At 48.1% G+C, this 20,933-nt stretch overlaps 1 protein-coding gene across 2 annotated transcripts in view; it reads left to right on the forward strand.

Annotated features, from left to right (window-relative positions):
• Nucleotides 1-20,933, forward strand: part of EEF2K (eukaryotic elongation factor 2 kinase) — a 65,502-nt gene that overhangs the window by 29,096 nt on the left and 15,473 nt on the right. The window contains exons 3-11 of one of the 2 annotated variants that reach the window (XM_055340343.1): nucleotides 3,883-3,983; nucleotides 7,333-7,393; nucleotides 9,580-9,617; nucleotides 9,992-10,163; nucleotides 14,738-14,887; nucleotides 15,200-15,332; nucleotides 15,605-15,732; nucleotides 16,446-16,644; nucleotides 18,498-18,565. In XM_055340343.1, coding sequence (XP_055196318.1) covers nucleotides 3,883-3,983; nucleotides 7,333-7,393; nucleotides 9,580-9,617; nucleotides 9,992-10,163; nucleotides 14,738-14,887; nucleotides 15,200-15,332; nucleotides 15,605-15,732; nucleotides 16,446-16,644; nucleotides 18,498-18,565 — 1,050 coding nt within the window. Of the gene's footprint in view, nucleotides 1-3,882; nucleotides 3,984-7,332; nucleotides 7,394-9,579; nucleotides 9,618-9,991; nucleotides 10,164-14,737; nucleotides 14,888-15,199; nucleotides 15,333-15,604; nucleotides 15,733-16,442; nucleotides 16,645-18,497; nucleotides 18,566-20,933 lie in introns of both variants that reach the window. The other variant, XM_055340342.1, reaches the window with a different exon arrangement.

Below are 20,933 nucleotides of genomic sequence, written 5' to 3' on the forward strand. Positions count from 1 at the left end.
CACATTGGGCACCCTGCATGGAGCCTGCTTCTCCCTCTGCCTGTGTTTCTACCTCTCTCTCTCTCTGTGTGTGTGTCTCTCATGAATAAATAAATAAAATCTTTAATAAAATAAAATAAAAATAAAATAAAAATTTAAGTGTTGGGGGCGCCTGGGTGGCACAGTCGGTTGAGCACCTGTCTCTTGGTTTTGGCTCAGGTCATGATCCTTGGAGTCCTAGGATTCAGCCCTGTGTTGGGACCCTGGTCAGTGGGGTGTCTGCTTGAAGATTCTCTCCCTCTGCCCCTCCCCACACTTGTGCACATGCTCTCTCTCTCTCTTCCAAATAAAGAAATCTTTAATTTTTTTTAATTTTTATTTATTTATGATAGTCACAGAGAGAGAGAGGCGCAGAGACATAGGCAGAGGGAGAAGCAGGCTCCATGCACCGGGAGCCCGATGTGGGACTCGATCCTGGGTCTCCAGGATCGCGCCCTGGGCCAAAGGCAGGCGCCAAACCGCTGCGCCACCCAGGGATCCCCAAATAAAGAAATCTTAAAAAAAAAATAAAAATTAAGTGATGTGTTCTCTGCCTGTTGGAGTGTCATTTAGGAGAAATTTTTTGGAGAACTCCAAATTTGTACGTTTTAAATGTGATCCAGCAACTACACTTCCAAGAAATATGTCCTACCAAGATCTTGCACAATTGCATAAGGATTTGGGTACGAGGGTGTTCACTTTGGGACTGACTGCCTGTACTAGTAATTATCGGAGAGAATCCAAATAGCCATCAGCCCAAGGTTAGAGAAATACCATAAGGCACATTTATAATATTGTATTGCTTACAACTGCAGAAGGAAAATTGGGCCAATTGTATAGCCTGCCTGTACATATGACATAGAAAGACCTCCAAGGCCCAGTGTTCAGTGGGAAAAAGGAAGGTGCAGAACAGAATGGGAGGCTCTGGCCCGGTGCTATATTCCCGTGTGTTAACAAAGGCAGAGGGGCAGCCCGGGTGATTCAGTGGTTTAGCGCCGCCTTCGGGTCAGGGTGTGACCCTGGGGTCCTGGAATCGAGTCCCCCATCAGGGTCCCTGCAGGGAGCCTGCTTCTCCCTCTGCCTGTGTATCTGCCTCTCTCCGTGTCTCTCATGAATAAATAAATAAAATCTTAAAAAAAAAAAAAAAAAGCAAAAGAACAGATTTCCAGGGTAGTCACATCAGCTGTCAACTGTGGTTTTCAAAGCAATGGGTCAGAAAGTACTTCCACTTTCTACTTCACATTCTGTAGTGCCTGTGGCTTTTCTACAGTAAGCAGATCATGTATTTGGAATCAGGAAAATAATCAAGATCACTATATAAAGTGATCCCATGGCCTACTCTCCCGAAGGGCTGTACAATGTGATTCCAGTCTTTCAAAAAATGCGTAGGAAGGATCTGGAAAAGAACAAGTCCAAAGCATTGACGATCGTTGCTCTGTGTGGTGGATTTGAAATTTGTCTTCTCTATTTTTTGAGTGTTTTCATGAAGCATGAATTAGCTTACAAATTGGAAGAAAGAAATCCTGGGCTTTAGTTTTAGATTTTGCAGAGATTGGAAAGCCTCAGTGAGGAAGCCCTAGCCCATGTGAACCATACTTGTCCATGTACCATGTGCATGTGTGTTTCTCAGAAAACTCAGTTGCTCTGCCTTTTCTGGGTAGGATCCCAGCCATGAGGCTGAGGCTCAGGCCGGGGGCATGCTTGGGGTGCTGTCCTGTCTGGGCCTGAGTCCGTGGGAAGCCTGCAGAGCTAGTCCTCGTGGCTGAGAGACACTGATGGAGGGTGAGAAGGTCTGTAATTGCTGGGTCTGCCATCCACAGTGTTCATCCCACCATCCAGCCCCCTCCCTGTGGTTCAGGCCTCTGGCCTGGAAAGGAATTGGGGCCTCACAGATTCTGCAAGTGGCTGCAGGGCAGAGGTTCTGATTCTTTAGGGAAAGGTCAGGAAGAGATTGCTACCGAATATGAGTGGAGGAGTGTTTGGAGGGGACAGGGAAAGATTCCACTTGGGATTTTATAATCAATAAAATGAGCTTTTTATTATTTTTAAAAATTTTTATTTATTGGAGAGAGAGAGAGAGACAGAACAAGCAGGGGGAGAGGCAGAGACAGAGGGAGAAGCAGAGCCCTCACTGAGCAGGAGCTGGACGCAGGACTCAAACCCAGGACCATGATCATGACCTGAGTCAAAGATAGCCATTCAACCGACTGAGCCACCCAGGTGCCCCTAAAATGAGCTTTTTATTTTATTTTTTAAATTTATTTTTAAAATATTTTATTTACTTATTCATGAGAGACCTACAGAAAGAAAGAAAGGCAGAGACATAAGCAGAGTGACAAGCAGGCTCCATGTGGGGAGCCCAATGTGGGACTTGATCCCGGGACTCCAGGACCATGCCCTGGGCTGAAGGTGGCGCTAAACCGTTGAGCCACCCGGGCTGCCCTAAAATGAGCTTTTTAAAATAAAAAATGGGCTTATGTCATGATAGTGTTGAGAATCAGCCTTATCTCCATAATATACCTTGGTCATCTTTCCCACTGAGTACCCAGAAGCCCTGGTTCTCAATAGGTTTTCAAAGGTGGGAGGGTTATTTTTGATCACCACAATGATGCAAGGCCACTAAGGCATTGAGAAGGTAGAGGACATGGATGCTAAAAGCCTGAAATGGGCAGGGCAGTTCTGCACAAAGAATTTTCCTGCATCCCCAGGATCTTGGAATGTCTCATGGAAATCTGTTCCTAATCATCTGAGCCTAGAACTTAGCATTATGTTAATGTAAAGGCAACACATCTTCAGCGTGGTTGGAAATATTCTGAGTTTAGGAGGGTTGTGTTGTCTACGATTTTCATTTAGGGTGATAAAATTGGGCATATTTATGGTTTATACAATATTTACAGGTGATGTTGGCTCTGATAGGGTCCAGAATTCCTACTAATAGGATAATAAGCACAGTTGTTTGGAAGGGCTCTTGAGCATTTTAAGTGGATATAATCAAAATATATTTAACCAGTCCCCACAGATGGACATTTGGGTTGAATTCAGTTTTGCACACAACAACACCTTTTATATATATATGTTTGCAGATTTGTGTTTGTATTTCTCTAGGACACTTTTCTAGATGTCAGATGGCTGGGTCCGAATAAAGGAATTCACATTTTTCATCTCAGTACATTGCCAGGTTGCCTTTGGAGGAGTTTTAGACCCATTGACCCTATGCGAGGGCACCCATTTCCCGGTGTCCTGACCAGCACTAGTTATTAACAGTCATTAAATTGTTTGCTAGTCTAGGAGTACCTGGGTGGCTCAGTCAGTTATGCATTCAACTTTTGATTTCAGCTCAGGTCATGATCTCAGGGTCCTGGGATGGAGGCTAGAGTTGAGCTCCCTGCTAGTTGGGGCATCTGCTTGCGATTCTCTCCCTCTCCCTGCCCCAACCCCCACTCTTGCTCACGCTTGTACATTCATGCTCTCTCTCTCTCTCTCTCCCCATAATAATAAAAAAAAATCTTTAAAATGTTTGCCAGTCCAAACAAGGTGGGATAGGGGGTTGGTCTCTTATTTTTATTTTCAACTTTTTGTTTACAGGTGAAATGGTGTGTGCTTTCCTGTGTGAATTATGTTTCTTTGGTTTCATAGTTAATTAAGATTTGTCACTTCTGCCCATGGGACGGCTGTGCCCACATGAGAACAAATAGCCTTTGGCGAACTTTGTTCTTGAAAGGATAATAGATGGGAATATTTCTCTCTCTGATGTCGTCTGTCTCCCCAGAGCTGGGAGAGGCTTGGGAAGTCACAGGATGGGAGGAGGCTGGACAGCATTGCCCCAGAAGCCCCTGGTCTCACATTTCTCTTTGCCTTTTGCAGGAAGCTTGGAAGCATGCGATTGAGAAGGCCAAACACATGCCTGACCCCTGGGCTGAGTTCCACCTGGAAGATATTGCCACGGAATGTGCCACACGTCACAGGTCAGCAGCTTGTCTGGGGGTGCTACATGGCCCCAGGTTCAAGGACTCCTTGGGGGTGTGGGTACTGCTTCTGCTCATAATCAGTGAGGCCTAAGTACCTTTGGAGGTCAAGAATGGAATAATAATAGTATCTGCCAATATTTGAGCATTTATGCATGCTTAAGGCGCTTTGCATCATCTCATTTACTCCTCAGGATGGTCCTCTAACATATGTGTCAAGCAGGCCTGAGCCATGCTGTAGTTAACAAATAGTCCAGTGGCTCAATGCAGCAGCAGTGTGCTTCTCACTTAAGTGAAGTTGGGTGAGAGCGCAGGGACCCTTGGGGGCTGCTCTGGGATCCAGGTTTTTCCCATCTTGTGGTTCTACTGTCTCACCACATGGCTCCTACAGTTGCCATCAAAGGGAAAGTGAATGCATGGAGATCCATGTGGGCTTTTTGATGCCTTGGCCCTAGGAAGATTAGCAAAATGGAACTATGAGCATCTAGATTTCCTATTTGAAAAGGCAGAAAAGAGGAGTTATCTCAGGGGGTGTCAAGGAAGAAAACAGAGAATACCACAGAATACCACCACCAAGAATAACTGTGATGACAATGGCTCTCATCTATTGAATACATGTGACAGGCACTGTTTGAAGCCCTCTTTGTGTGTGTATTCATAAAAAAGCCTGAAGTAGGAATCATGTGAAGTATTTGGGAGCACTCTTGAGAATCTGATGAGGGCCATTCTAGAAAGTTGCACACTTATGTCTAATTTTGTGTTGGACCTATCCTGGAGTCCACCCCCTTGTCCTGTGACCTCTGTAGACCCCTCTGGGCTGAATCCTCTAAGCCAATAGCCCGAGGCCCAGAAATGATCCAGGGGAGATGGAGGTTTGCCCAGGGTTACTTGGATGGTTAATAAGCCAATCTCCTGACTCTCAGTTCACTGTCTTTGAATTAGTCAGAACTCCATTTCAAATGCTGATGACAGAAACCCAATTCACAGTGTTAAGCATAGAAGGAAATGTTTGGCTCACACTTGTGGACTTCGGGTACGGCTAGTTCCAGATGCTCTAAGGACACTTTGGGCTTTTAACTCAGATAGACTCTCTTGTATCAGTGGCACAGATGTTCCTTGAGAGCCCCATATTTCATTTCATCCAACAGAAGAGGATGTTTTCTTTCTCAAAATTTTTTAAACAAAAGTTCCATAATGAAATGTCATTGTTCTGGCTTTGGTTATATGCCCCTCTCTGAACCAGTCATGTGCCAGGAAGCTTTGTTCTGATTCACCATGTCTAAATCACAACCCACAAGCCAGAGGGTCCTAGGGGTCAGTTCTACCCAGCCCACATATTCTGAGAATGGAGGATGGTGGTTCCCCAAAGGGAAGTTGGGGTGCTATTGGAGAAAGAATGCTAGGCAGACAGAAATGGTGTACCCTTCTATGTCTTTCTGCAACGTGTCCCTGCTTCTGTCTTGTGAGGAGATGGCATGCACAGAGCCTGGCATGCACCCCTTTCTGATCGCAGAAGGCCAACCTCCTATCAGGCACTGGGGGTCATGCTGGCAGCTGAGGTCAGCATTGTGGGGGCCCCAGTAGGGCACGATATGGACTCTGTTCATCCCTGCCTATAAGGCCAACATGGTGACTGGTTGAGGATACCAGGTGACCCAGGCAGGCCCCTGGGAAAGCAGGCTCCCACATGCTGAGCTGGCTCTGTGTGTCCTGGAACTCTGGGGTCCAGGGACCAAGCAGAGCTGTTTGTTTCCTAACTAAAGTGCTTAGAATCTCCAGAAAATTTCTAAACTGGAAGGCTTCCTCCTCTATTCCTGTTTTTTTTTTTTAAGATTTTATTTATTTATTCATGAGAGACACAGGCAGAGGGAGAAGCAGACTCCATGCAGGGAGCCCGATGTGGGACTGGATCCTGGGTCTCCAGGATCATACCCCAGGCCAAAGGCGGCGCTAAACCGCTGAGCCACCCAGGCTGCCCTCTATTCCTGGTTTTTAAAGAATGCTGGTGTAGGCCGTCCCCTGTGTTGAGACAGATTTCCTGTTCACATGGATTGTACACAGGCTGGCTAAGAGCAAGGCTCTGGTTGAACCTGACCTGGGTCTGAATCCTGGCTCTCAGGCAAGTTACTCGCCTCTTGAGCCTCAGTTTCCCCACCTGGAAAGTTGGCACAGTAATTGTGCCAATCTCACAGAGCTACTGCAAAGGTTAATTGAAGAGATCTGTTTAAATGCCCCGCAGATAATGAATGCTTAGTGAACTTTGAGCAATTCTGACATTCATGGTGTCAGTGGCTGGGAAGGACAAATGAGATCTGTCTGACATCCCATATCTCTCCCATCCCTCAACTTCTGGGTGTCTCTTAACCTTTAGTCTTGTTTGGAAGTGAGGGTAGACAGTTTTCCTTTACCTTGGTAAAGGTAATAATAGTAATAATACATAGTAATAATAATAATCATTGCTGTTATTTATTGAACACAGTACTTGCTGTGGGCTGTTGCAGGCAAGTAGCAGCTCTGGTGGGCATCCCCCACCCTCCACCCCAGCCTGGGGGAGGTTACCTGCCAGGCTTCTGCTTGTCTTTACCCGTAGAGGTATCAGGCTCTGAGAAACCTGTTCTCACGGATCTGGGAGCGGTCTGGAGTCCATCCCGCTAAAGGGTGGGCCGGGGAGGCCTCTGCTAGAGCTGAGAACACCTCAGCCCTAGGGAAGGTTTTAGAATTTAGGGATTTACTGAAGTGAGAAGCTCTCCACCAAGCAGGTGTGTTTGAGGCCCAGCCAGGCCTAGGGGCAGATTTGCTCTGGGAGGATTCCTGAGAAAGGAAAGATGAAAATGTTCTGGAACCTTCTCTGTCTCTCTGCTTTGGGTGTCATCCAGCAGCCCCTTTCTCAGCTGGACTCAGAGGCAGGGTGCCCCCTACCCCTTCCTGCACCAACACACATGCCCAGCTACCTATGCTGGGCCTCACATAGGTGCCCCAGCAAGATCAGGGCACTGCTGCCTCCTGTCCTGGGACATGCACCATTTGTTGTGTTGATTGGTTAAAATAAGGATATTTATTTATTCAGCTGTTCATCCAACGTGCATTTTTTAAGCTTCCACACGTACCAGGCCCCGCAGTGAAGATGACAGACAGGGGCCTGCCTTTGCGGCGTTATAGTCCAGTGCAGGGGGGCAGATGGGGAACAAGCCTACAAGTGCCAGAGGACATGTTGGAGAGGAAGGGGCAAGAGGCCAGTGTGTGCGGACCCGAGAGGGGAGGGAGATGTCCACAGACCCTTCATGTTTAGCCAGTGGGTGACAGGATCATGTTATAGATGCTGTGCCCTTAGGGTGGCTTTTCTCTGCAGGTACAATGCTGTCACTGGGGAATGGCTGGAAGATGAAGTTCTGATCAAGATGGCATCTCAGGTGAGCCGTCCCCAGCCCAGTGGGCACAGAGCTGAGTGGGCATTCTTCCTGAATAGACTTCTATTCCTGTTCCCTCCCCTTCACACTCACTTAATTGTTTTAACTAAAGGGCATTCTTTATATTATTGTGTATTTATTTTTTAAGATTTTATTTATTTATTTGAGAAAGAGACAGAGATAATGAAAGATAGTAAGAGACAGCAGGAATTGGGAGGAGAGGGAGAAGCAGCCTCCCCACAGAGCAGGGAGCCCAATGCAAGGCTCAATCCCAGGACCCTGGGACTATGACCTGAGCCGAAGGCAGATGCTTTAACCACTAAGCCACCCAGGCACCCCTGTTTTATTTGTTATAATAATTTTATTGAGATATAATTCATGTACCATACAACATACCTATCTACACTATATGGGTTCAGTGGTTTTTGGGTTTAGAGTTGTACAACCATCACCATGATCAATATAGAACATTTCACCGTTTCTAAAAGAAATCTCATACTTATCCACCAGTAGCCAGCTACCAATCCCCAGATCTCCCGCAGCCCTAGACAACCTCTAATCTAACCCATCTCTGTAGGTTTACCTATTCTGGACATTTTATGTATTTATCATACATCACAAGTTGAACATACCTTGGCACTCTTGTCAAAAATCCATTGACTTAGGCATCCGGTAGCTCACTTGGTTAAGCATCTGCCTTTGGCTTAGGTCATGATGCCATATCCAGCTCCATGCTTAGCGGGGAGTCTGCTTTTCCCTTTCCCTTGCTGCTCCCTCTGCTCCTGCTCGCTGTCTCTCTCTCTCTCAAAATAAATAAAATCTTTAAAAATATACCAGTTGGCTATAAATGCATATATATCAGTTTTCAAAAATTGCGGGTCATCACTTAAACCTGAGTCATAAAAGGATTCAGTGGCTTGTAGCCATCCTTTTGGGAAAAAAAAAAAAAAAGAAAGAAAGAAATAGACTAGAAAATGGAGCACCTCCTGCATTGTCAGAGGCAGATGGTTTTTTATTTATTTTTTATTTATTTTTATTTTTTATTTATGATAGTCACAGAGAGAGAGAGAGGCAGAGACACAGGCAGAGGGAGAAGCAGGCTCCATGCACCGGGAGCCCGATGTGGGATTCGATCCCGGGTCTCCAGGACCCGCCCTGGGCCAAAGGCAGGCACTAAACCGCTGCGCCACCCAGGGATCCCGAGGCAGATGGTTTTGCAAAACTTTTTTCTCATGTATCATACACTCCAAAAAGGGTGCGGCTTGATGAACTTCATAAAGTGAACACTCTGTGTAACCAGTGGCCCCCAAAAGTCCCCCTCCACTATGGTCACTACTCCCTTACCCCTGGGGGAAGCACCAACCCGGAATCTATTGCCCTGGATTAGTTTTGCCTATTTGTGTACTTCCTATAAATGGAGCCATGCCGTATGTATACTTTTGAGTATGGCTGCTTCTCCTCAGCATTTCATCTGTCACGTTCATACTTGTTTTTGCTAGCCCTATAGTTGATAGAATAATAAAGAATAATAGAAGAGAACAACAGAATATATTCATTCTCGTTGGTGTATAGTATTCCATCAAGTGAGTAGACCTAATTGATTTATCCATTATACTACTGTTGGAGGACATTTAAGTTGTTTCTACTTTTTCTTTTTCTTTTTTTTTAAGATTTTATTTATTTATTGGAGAGAGAGAGAGAGAGAACCAGGGGAGGGGCAGAGGGAGAGGGACAAGCAGACTCTGCAATGAGCCTGGAGCTGGACATGGGGCTCGATTCCACAACCCTGACACCATGACCTGAGCTAAAATCAAGAGTTGGATGCTTAACTGACTGAGCCACCCAGGTGCCCCTCTGCTCTTTTTCTGTTATAGAAAACAGAAAAGCAGAGCTTTTCTGACATTCTTTGACATTCACTGTTACCCCTATAACACCTTCACCCCCTGAGGCCTCTTCCCCTCAGCCACAGTGCGGGGAGGGTAGTCTTGTCATCCCTGAAGCCTCCAGGCTAGAAGTTCGCCTAGGCTTTAGAGCTGAGGTGAAGGAGGGAGGGCCCAGGAATTTTAGGATTGAGATGAGGTCCAGGCACCGATTTGGTGGGTGATGTCCAAGTAGGGGAGTCTTCCTACCTCAGGACTGCTTCTGGGTAGGACACGGAGACTGATAACCATCTGTGTGGTGTCTTTCAGCCCTTCGGCCGTGGAGCGATGAGGGAGTGCTTCAGGACGTAAGTGACTCAGCCTGGCTCACAGGGCCCTGCCCAGACTCTCTCAGGCTCCCAAGAGTAGGGGCATTGCAACATTTCTGGCTAAGAAGCTGAGACAGCAGCCTCTACTTTTTGTAGGCCAAGCTTCTATCTGGTCTCCTTTGGACCACACATTTACCCTGGCTGTGGGGATGGGCTCGGGGAGAACATGGGAGTATCCCATTGACCTCTGCTCTGGTGTTTGGAGGCCAAAAGATGTGGGAAAAGAGACCTTTAGCTATGTCCCTTAAGCCTCTTCCCAGCTCTTTGAAGGATACAGTGGGTCAGGCTGGGTCCCTGATGGACCCAAGTGCCCAGGCTGCTGAAGATCCTCTGCTGCTTCCCCCAAACCCCAGAAAGAAGCTCTCCAACTTTCTGCACACTCAGCAGTGGAAAGGAGCCTCCAACTACGTGGCAAAGCGCTACATTGAGTCTGTGGACAGGGATGTGTACTTTGAGGATGTGCGTCTACAGATGGAGGCCAAGCTCTGGGGAGAGGAGTATAATCGACACAAGCCCCCCAAGCAGGTGTGTGGTGCCCCTTCCTGCCACCTTCCCACTCAGAGCCAGGGACTGGAGATAAGGGCAACAGTGGTTCCAGTCACAGTTTCCCTTCACAGTCTTAACAGTACCTAGTAACAACCATCCTCTATTGAGCATGATGGGCCAAACACACTCTGTGCAAAGAGTCCTTTCTTCCTAAAAACAGAGCTCTGAGGCTGTTTGAGGTTAGGGTGTTTTTATCCCATTTACAGATGGGATCTGTTAGTCAGGATTTTTGTTTGCAGATGTTAAAAACCCACTCAAGTGGGCTCAATACTAAAAAGGAATTTATTGCCTCATGTAACTGATAAATAGGGCTGGCCACAGGTATGGACAGATCCAGAACCCAACAGGATGTTGAGAATCTTCCCCCATCTCTAGCTGAGGTGTTCCTCTGTGTGGCATCACTCAGGCAGTTTCTCCACTTGTAGTGGTGTGTCGACCACTGGCACCTGCAGGCTCACTTTCTGTCTTCTCAGAAACCTTGGTGGCATGACAATACCTGTTTTCCCAGAAGTTCCAATGAAAGTCTCAGAACTGGGTTTCATTGGCTCTGACTAGGTCAGGTGCCTGTTGCTGAGCCAATCACTATAGCCAGGGGAGGGAATATGCAGATTGGGTAGGCCTGAGCCATGTGCTCACCCTTAGAGGCAGCAGTGTGGATCCTTCCCCCAGACTATGTAGCCTGAAATTGGTGGCTCCCAAGAAAAAGCAGAAGGAGGGAAGGATGGATAACATGTCTGCCCTCTGGGAGCCCCAGGTTCAAAGGGGTTAAGTGACCTGCCTGTTTGGGAGCCAGGGCTCAAATCCAGGCATTCCAGGCCCCTGCCCAGTTGGCTCCTTCACTTGAGTCCCCAGGTTGTTTAGTGACCCTGGGGCAAGCAGAATTTCCTGTTGCTTGTAGGCATTTGAGAAACAGCACTCCTTGTCTCTGCCCTGGCCAAATTCATAGCTTAGCTCTCCCATTGTTTGAATACCTACTAGATAATATGACACTGTCTCCTGGGCACCTTGGGAGAGCCACATTTCCAAGAATCCAGCAGAATTTATTGAGTACCTGCTGTTTGCACGGCTTTTGGTTAGGTACACTTGGGGTAGACACAAGAACCCACAGTCCCCACCCATGGGGTCTGTGACCTCCTCAGTAATTTGCTACATCCCGTTGGGCCTCCTATCTCTTCCTCCCTCAGCTTGTTCCTGCCTCAGGACCTTTGCCCTGTGCCCCTGGCCTGTATCATTGTCATTGCCTCTCTCCACTGCCCCAACCTTGCATGATTTGCTCCTTCTCATAGTTCAGGTCTCAGCTCATATGTCACCTTCTCAGCAAGGCCACCTCAGGCCATCCTAAATGGAGTAGCCCTTCTACTACTGTCCTCTGTCACGGCCATCTGTCTATTCTAGTTTCTTTTGTTTGGAGCAGTTAGCGCTGTCTAAAGGAGACTTGTTCCTATAGTTAATATTTTGGTTGCCTCTCTCCCCCAGGGGCAGGGATTTTATCTGTCTTGTTCACTCTATCACAGTGCCTAGGTGCTCAGTAAATAATGTGATTGGCTGAATTGAGGAAGGGAAAGGAATGTAGTTGTCCGAGGGAGAACCGGCCATCCCTCCATGGCTGCACACCTCCAGCTCCCCCTCCCCCAGTGAGCCCACTGGCCAAGCAGGTGGCCCAGCCATAGATTTCCTTGTAGGGATAGAGCCAGTATTAGGGGTAGGAACCTCTGAGAACCAGCTGCTCCTTCCCCTTAGGCTGGTTCTTGGAACTGAGGCCAAGTTTGGGGACGCTCTCAGCTCAGGATGTCTTCAACCTTTGCAGCTGTTGTCTGCCTGTCTAATGATCCAGCCAGACAGTTCCTTAGATGGCTGTTTCCCTGGGAAACCCAGAGCCTTCTATACTAAGTGTTGTTAAGGGGGGGATGGGGTGCCATGGGTTGTGTTTCAGGTTTTACCAACCCCATTTTACAAACCATTCATGGGATTTACACATTTCCTTCTACATATAGATTAAACCTGTACTTGGTAAAAAAAAAAAATTCAGCAAGGAATGTCTAAGTTCCCCATAATTCCCCATTGCAAAGAGAGACTCTTTATAGTTTACTGTATATTGCTCTAGAGTTGTATCTACTAGTAATATCATTATTTTTTTTTAAGATTTTATTTATTTATTCATGAGAGACACAGAAAGAGAGGCAGAGATGTAGGCAGGAGAAGCAGGCTCCCTGTGGGGAGCCTGATATGGGACTTGATCCCAGGACCCCAGGATCACAGCCTGAGCTGAAGGCAGACGCTCAACAACTGAGCCACCCAGGGGCCCCTACTAGTAATATTAATGTCAGCAAGTGTTGATGGACTCTTTCATGTATCACCAGATTTCATCCTCACACTAAGTGTGAGATCCCCATTCCATAGTTGAGGAAACTGGGGTGCAGGTGGTCTACATTCACAGTATTAGTGAATGAAGGCTAATACAGGCTAAGCTGCTTAGTGTACAGACCTGTAAATGAGTGCTAGCGCAAAATGGTTTCCTTCTTTCTCACCTGACAGTCCCACTTTGGTGGGGTGCTCAGGGTGCGCTGGTGCCTCACCTCCTTAAGTCATCCAGAAGCCTGGTTCCTCCTGTCTTGTTACTCTGCCTTCCTGTGGGGTGTGGCCCTGGACCATGTGACCTGGTTGGCCTCACTGGCAGATGTCCGCTCTACAGCCTCGGGAAGGCCAGAGGAGGAGGGTGCAGGCTAGAGTTCCATCATCACTGCTGCTCACTCCCCATTGACTGGGCTTGATCACATGGCCACCCCTAGCTGCAAGGGAAGCCGAGCCCCATCATTCCCACTGGATGGCCGTACATCCTGTTGGAATTCACATGGACTTGTCTGAGTCCCTCTGGGCTGCTCTAACAAAATACCACAGACCCAGCAACTTATATTCTGCAGTCATGAAGTCTCGTGAGTCCTTAATGCTTTTTTCTAGAGCCACCAGTAGCTGTAGAATAGTGCTTCTGAATTGGCTTTCTGACATTGAAGTGTAATCCAGATTTTGTAACTCTGTGGGAGAGAGGGCTGTTTCTGATTCTTTCTTTTGAGGTGAGGTTTTCCTTCTAGTCATTTTGCTCAGTGCAGAGTGGCCAAAAACAAGTTGTATTGGAACACGGGGGAGTATCACTGGTCCGTCCAGCTGGTCTTCTGGGGGAGGGGCGTGCTGTGCTGATTTTCAGGTGTTAGCACTTGGGGGAGCTGCTCTGCCCCTGCCTGCTGCCGGGCTCAGCGGGGGTTGTTTACCCCGTGGGGCCCCAGGAGGAACAGCCGCAGTTGCTATGGCAACTCTGGAAGCCTGGATTCAGCCTCCGCAGGAACTACGGTGCTCTCTGTCTGCAGGGCCTGGAGGCTCCGGGGCGGTGCCGCTGATCTGCTCAGCTCGGGGCAGGAGCGTCCTCGCTGTCCTGGGCCCTCCCGGCCTCTGCCTGTCCCAGGGGGAGGCCGGATCCTGGGCTGTGTCCTGGCGTCCTGTGCTCCGGGGCCTTCGCTGTTGGATTCGCGCTCCCGCCCCGCAGCCCCCTCCCTGGAGCCGCTCCCGAGCCCCTCCGAGCTGCTCCGGGTCCGTTGTGCGCGCTGCAGCCCTTAGGGAGCTCGGAGCACTCTCCTGCGCTCGCAGGTGTCTGTTAGTGTCCCCGGAGCCCGAGGGCATCCCCGCTCTCCTGGGTCCTGCTCTAACTCCCTGCGAGCCCCTTTCCGCCCACCCGGGAAGGTTGGTGCAGCTCCTGCTCCTCCGGGACGGGGCTCTCCTGTCCTGGGGACACTCGCCCCAGCCTCAGCCCGGCTCCTCGCGGGGCCCCTCCCCCTCGGAGGCCTTTTGTTTCTTTATTTCTTTTTCCCCCGTCTTCCTACCTTGATAGAAGCGCGAACTCTTCTCACTGTAGCATTCCAGCTGGTCTCTCTTTACATCTCAGGCCGAATTCGTAGATTTTCAGGATGATTTGAAGGTTAGGTAATTTGGTGGGGACAGGTGATTTGGGGACCCTGCTCTTCCGCCATCTTGCCCCTCCCCCCTGCCAGACCCAGCAACTTATAAATAACAGCAATGTATTGCTTACAATTTTAGAGGCTGAGAAGTCCAAAATCAAGGTGCCAGCATGGTCACATTCTGGTGAGGTCCCTCTCCTGGTCTACAGCCAGTGCCTTCCTCTGTGTCCTCACTTAGCGAAAGTGCAAGGAAGCTCTGTGTGGTCACTTTTATTGGGGCACCAGTCCCATTCATGAGGGCTTCTTGCTCATGACCTAATCCCCTCCCAAAGGCCCCATTGAATACTGTCACCTTTGAGGGTTAGGATTTCAACATATGAATTTGGGGGGGGGCACATTTAGGCCATCACAGGGGTTTTCATTCTTAGAAGGAAAGGGGAGAGTGGATTCTGGGGACAACTGGAAATTTCAGCTGCAGAGAACTGATAACTAATGGAGCCAGGGTGGGAGCCCAGGCAGGCCGGCTTCTCCCAAGCCCTCTGCTCTGGCCTGCCATTGGAGGGGAGTGCCGCCTGTCTCTTGCCTGACCTGCTCCCCACCGACCAGGTGGACATCATGCAGATGTGCGTGGTAGAGCTGAAGGACAGACCAGGCAAGCCGCTCTTCCACCTGGAGCACTACATCGAGGGCAAATACATCAAGTACAACTCCAACTCAGGCTTTGTTCGCGATGACAACCTGCGTCTGACACCACAGGTGAGGCCCCTAGACGGGAGGGTCCCTGTGGGTATGAGGTCTCCCCTCCAAGTGTCCTCAAGTCTCATGAGACAACCCAGCCAGCTTCTGTGAGCAGACCTAAGGTACCTGCAGGATTAAACAGGCCCCCTTCCTTTGTCTTTTCCTCTGTACAACCTTTCGTGGCAAGAAAGGCCCCACTACGGGCAGAGCTGGGGTGTTACAGCCCCTTCCTTGGTGGTGGATGACCTGTGTCCATGTAGGCCACACCCTGGTCTCTTGCCGTCAGTCACCTTACTCTTCCTGTCTCCCCCACTCCGCCCCAACCCCTAGGCCTTCAGCCACTTCACATTTGAGCGTTCTGGGCATCAGCTGATTGTGGTAGACATCCAGGGTGTGGGCGACCTCTACACTGACCCACAGATCCACACCGAAAGGGGCACTGACTTCGGAGATGGCAACCTAGGTAGGTGGGGAAAGCCAGCTCATTTCCGTGGAGACCGCAGTCCTTCTGCCCCCCCCCCCCCCAAAATCTCCCAGCTCTTTGGACACCCAGGGAAACCAGCTGAGGTGGCAGGTTGGCCTTTCCAAGATGGTGGGGATGGAAGCTTAGGACACCTGACGCCCAACACTTCAGCGGATTCGACGCCTGCTCTTGCCACATTTATGGTGTCCCTCACTGCCCTGCTTCTGTCACAAAGCAAAGTGGTGCTCTAGACTCCCTTGCTCTGTCTACAGGTGTCCGGGGGATGGCACTTTTCTTCTACTCTCATGCTTGCAACCGGATTTGCAAGAGCATGGGCCTCGCTCCCTTTGACCTCTCACCCAGAGAGAGGGACGCGGTGAATCAGAACACCAAGCTGCTGGTGAGTGCCCAGGGGGAACCTGCGTAGCCCTTCTGCTGTCAAGCCAGTAAGCTATGCCTCTCTGTGATGGTAGCCCAAGCCCTGTGATACTTACTTGAAGAGTTCCAGGGACAGAAGGACCTCAACCCCCTGTGTGCCCCTCATCCCTCCCAGATCAGTGCACAAAACCCTTCCAAGTGTCCCTATTAACACAATAACTGGGGTCTGCTTGATTGGACCTATTTTGACCAGAGTGAGGAGACCAAGAGTGTACAGATAGTGAGAGGTGTGTGGTATGTGTATTCACATGACGTGTTGACAAATGGCTGAACTAGACTTGGACCTGGCTCTTTGGGCACCTTGCTGTGTCCAGAATGTACCCACTCCCTCTCCTATTACCTTGATCAGATGCAAGAAATTGTTGGCAAAGACCAACTTGGGATTCTGGATGCATGTCAGCAGGCATTCCCCAGCTTAAGGCTTAGAGTTGTGATCAGCACTTTGGGAGTGCTGGCCGGCTTTGAGCTCTTATGCCAGATGCCCCTTTTTAGAGGCCTTTGGGTTAATTTCCCACTGGTTATTTTTAGATTTTCTACCAGTCCCTAAGCAGGCATGTATGGGAGCTATCAACTGAAAGGGCCTCAGGGTTCAGGTGAATAACATGCTATTGGAAGAACCCTTCACTCCCCAGAAGGTTCTGTGTGACACGGGTGTACCTATTAATTCTCCAGCAGTCTGCCAAGACCATCTTGAGGGGGACAGAGGAAAAGTGTGGGAGCCCCCGAGTCAGGACCCTCTCTGGGAGTCGCCCTCCCTTGCTCCTTCGCCTTTCAGAGAACTCTGGAGATGAGAACATGAGTGATGTGACCTTTGACTCTCTCCCTTCCTCCCCATCTTCGGCCACACCACAAAGCCAGAAACTGGACCACCTCCGTGAGTGACATTTTGGTCCTTGGTCATCGTGCTTGGAGGGGACAGGCAGCAGAAAGAACACGCTAAACTGGCTTTCGCTTATGTTAGGAAATCAGACATGCTAACCAAAAAGGGTCACAGCCCAGATGGTTTTATGAGTGAGTTCACTGAATACATTTTTAAGACGCAAGTCATCCAAATGCTATAAAAACAACCCCTATTTTAGAAAACAGCATAATATTTTTCAGTGTGTTCTGTGAAACTTGCAAAACCTTTATACCAAAATTTAACAAAACAGCAAAAGAAGAAAACCTACATTCCAGCCTCACTTATAAATACACAATATAGGAATTCTAAGTAAGGTCTGAACAGAACCATTAGTATCCTAAAAGAATAGTCTGTCATAATCAAATAGAGTTTTTACAGGCTTCTGAGAGTTATTCAATGTTAGGAAATCAATGAGCATCATGAGTAGGTCAGAGGAGAAAAGCAGAATCATTATTCCCAAAGTTGGAGTGAGAGTTTGCTGATGTGGACGTGGGATCTGCAGGAAAGAGGGGAGGCAAGGCTGCCTCTAGGGTTTTGATCTGAAGAACTTCAAGGGTAGTATGGCCATTTATGCAGCTGGGGAAGGCCACGGAGGAGCACAGGATGAAGATTTTAGTGTCAAATGTCAAAGAAGCCTTTTAGCCCTTACCCTGAGAAGACTTTGGGTATAGTTTAAAGCAGGATTTGACAGCCTTTTCTTAGAAGGTCAGAGAGTCCATCTTTTAGACTCTGTAGAACATATGGTTTCCACATTAGCAGCATGAATGTGGCCATAGGCGGTACTCAAATGAATAGGTGTGGCCTTGTTCCAATAAATACATTTGAGTTTTATGTTCCAGGTAATTTTCACATATCTCAGGTTACTGTTCTTTTAATTTTTTCAACCATTTTAAAATGGAAAAACCATTCTTAAAAACCACGTAAGAAAGAAAACTAATGAGGTTTAGCTGTGGAAGCTCAGGGTGGGAGATAGAAACTGGAAACCACCAGGAAGGAGGTGGTTGGCTGCTAAGCCATCTGAGGCTTCCCCGACTTGTAGCTACTCATTGGGCCCCAAATATACGCATGGCTGTGGTTCCTTCATACCTGCACCTCAGTGAAGGCCAACTGTGGCCCATGTGTGTGTGCTTCTATGCATATTGTGCAAGTATATTTGTATTACAGTTTTGCGGAGGCACAGAGGTTAACTCCCTGCTCAGGACCCCAGAGCTGGCAAGTGGCAGACTCTGAATAAGTTTGTTTCTTATTTTTTTTTAGGCTTATTATTTCACAGAGCAAGAGTAGGGGAGGGGCAGAGGGAGAGAGTCCCAAGCAGACTCTGTGCTAGGCGCAGAGCTCGATGCAGGGCTCGATCTCATGACCCTATGATCACGCCCAGAGCTGAAACCCAAGAGTTGGTTGCTTAACCGACAGATCCATCCAGGCACCCCAACTCTGAATAAGCTCTTAAGGAAGACTTATAGCCCCCCTGGTGCTGACAACATTCTTCTCCTATTTTTGCACCTTCTTAAATTTAAAATGGGGGCATCTGGGTGGCTCAGTTTGTTGGGCATCTGCCTTCAGCTTGGGTTGTGATCCTGGGGTCCTGGGATCAAGTCCTGAAATGGCTCCCTGCTCAATGGGGAGTCTGTTTCTCCCTCTTCCTCTGCTGCTCCCCGCTGCGTATGCTTTCTTGCTGTCTCTCAAATAAATAAAATATTTGAAAAAAAACTTTAATGCAAAAAGGCCTGTTGACAGGTGCACTCAGCTCTCAGCTGTATGTAGTTGCTCTTTTAAACAGTTCTAGTGTTAGAGCCAGTGCATTATCTCTGTTTTCTCTTGCCCAGATTGGCCTGTGTTCAGCGACCTTGACAGCATGGCATCCCGAGAGCACGACCATCTGGACAACCACCGGGTAAGGTGGAGAAGGACTGAGGGAGCAAATCTAGGAGGAATGGACTCACTGAATCCTCAGATCCGGAGGCAGGCAGCCCAGGTCTACTCCAGGCACTGCTCAGAGGGCACAGGGGATTGCAAGTAACACACAGCCTCCTGCCCAGGGCAGTGGTGTCATCTGAGAAGAGCTGGATCCATTGTAGTTCCCAAAGATGGTTAGAGATGAAGGAATCCAAATTACCAATAATGCAACCTTCTGGTAAATGTCAAGCAAGCTCAGCCCTGGGGTGGTCTGGTTACAAGTATGTGTGGGTTGCTGTCCTGGGGAAGGGAGCTATCCTGGGTTTCAGACAAGGAACTTTATAGCATAGTCCAATATGATGCTCTCAGGCTGGAAAAACAGGACAGGTTTCCAGCGGCCTCCCGGCGGCTCCGTGGTAGGAAGCTAAAGCATCGCATTTGCATTCATGAAAACCTATATTACAGGTCAAAATAAAAACTTAGGGGGGCACCTGGATGGCTTAGTTAAATGTCTGCCTTCTGCTTGGGGCATGATCCTGGAGTCCTGGGATTGAGCCCCGCATTACATTGTGCTCCCTGCTCAGCAGAGAGCCTCCTTCTCCCTCTGCCTGTGTCTCTGCCTCTCTCTGTGTCTCTCATGAATAAATAAATAAAATCTTTAAAAAAAAAAAAAAGAAACCAGAATATTTTTTCAGTTCACACAGAACAAAAGTCTTGGGGGAAGTGGAAGAGAAGTCTGTAGGTCAGGGCCTTTTCAGGATACACAGCTCCTTGGGGTGGGAGGATCCCTGGCCAGACCAGAGACCAAGGATTCCATTGTAAATGTTTGCATGCTGCGCCCCCCCCCCACAACTAAGACTGATCCATTTACGCTGGTGACATCAAGATTCTTTTATTTTTTTAAAAATTTTTAAAGATTTTATTTATTCATGAGAGACAGAAAGAGAGAGAGAGAGAGAGAGAGGCAGAAACACAGGCAGAGGGAGAAGCAGGCTCCATGCAGGGAGCCTGACGTCGTCTTGATCACTGGTCTCCAGGATCAGGCCCTGGGCTGAAGGCGCCACTAAACCACTGGGCCACCAGGGCTGCCCCTCTTTTATTTATTTATTTATTTATTTATTTATTTATTTATTTATTTATTTATTTATTTATTTATTTTATTTATTTGAGAGAGAGAGAGAGAGAGCGCACACGGAGAACATGAGCTGGGGAAGGAGCAGGAGGAGAGGGAGAAGTAGACTCCCTACTGAGTAGGGAGCCTGATACAGGGCTTGATCCCAGGGCACCGGGATCATGACCTGAGCCAAAGGCAGACACTTAACTACTGAGCCACCCAGGTGCCCCACCAACCTTCTTTTAAATATATATTTATTAAAGTAAAGGAAAAATGGCTTATCTATAGAGAAATGATAAGTATAAATTCACAAAAGTGGTTTTTACCTGGAGCAGGAGCAGGCTGGGGTAGGGAGGAGTGCATAAGAGGTCTGGATTTTAACAGTAATGTTTTGATTTATTTTAAAAATAAAAGACCTAGGGCAGCCCAGGTGGCTCAGTGGTTTAGTGCCGCTGTCAGCCCAGGGCATGATCCTGGAGACTTGGGATTGAGACCCACATCCGGCTCCCTGCATAGAGCCTGCTTCTCCCTCTGTCTGTGTCTCTGCCTCTCTCTCTCTCTCTCTCTCTTCTCTCTCTCTCTCTCTCTCATGAATGAATAAATAAATAAAATCTTAAAATAAAATACGAGATCTAGGGGCACCTGAGTGGCTCAGTGATTGAACATCTGCTTTGGCTCAGGTCGTGATCCCAGGATCCTGGGATCGAGTCCCACATCAGGCTCCCTGCAGGGAGCCTGCTTCTCTTTCTGCCCATGTCTCTGCTCTCTCTCTGTGTTTCTTATGAATAAATAAAAATGTAAAAATAAAAATAAAAGATCTAGGCTGGGGGGTGGGGCACCTGGGTGGCTTAGTTGGTTGAGCCACTCTTGATTTCAGCTCCGGTTATGATCTCAGGGTTGTGAGATTGAGCCCTGCACTCAGCATGGAGTCTGCCTAGGCCTCTCTTCCTCTCCCTCTGTCCCTTCCACTCTTCTCTCTCTCTGTCTTTCAAATAAATAATTAGGTAAATAAATAAATAAATAATCAATCAATCTTTAAAAGATCTGAAGAACTAGGGCCTAATGTTAGGAGCTGACAAAGTTAAGTGATAAGTGCATGTGAGTTCATTTAGTATTCTCTGTTCTTAGTGGCATGTTTGAAATACTTCTTAGGAGAACAAAAAAGAAAACATAAAAGTATGAGCTAAATAGTGTTGCAGGTGACATGTGGATATGGCCAGAATTGGATGCTGGTGGACAAATGATTGAAATT

Source organism: Nyctereutes procyonoides, unplaced genomic scaffold, assembly GCF_905146905.1.
Source record: "Nyctereutes procyonoides isolate TBG_1078 unplaced genomic scaffold, NYPRO_anot_genome, whole genome shotgun sequence".
Classification (NCBI taxonomy): Eukaryota; Metazoa; Chordata; class Mammalia; order Carnivora; family Canidae; genus Nyctereutes; species Nyctereutes procyonoides.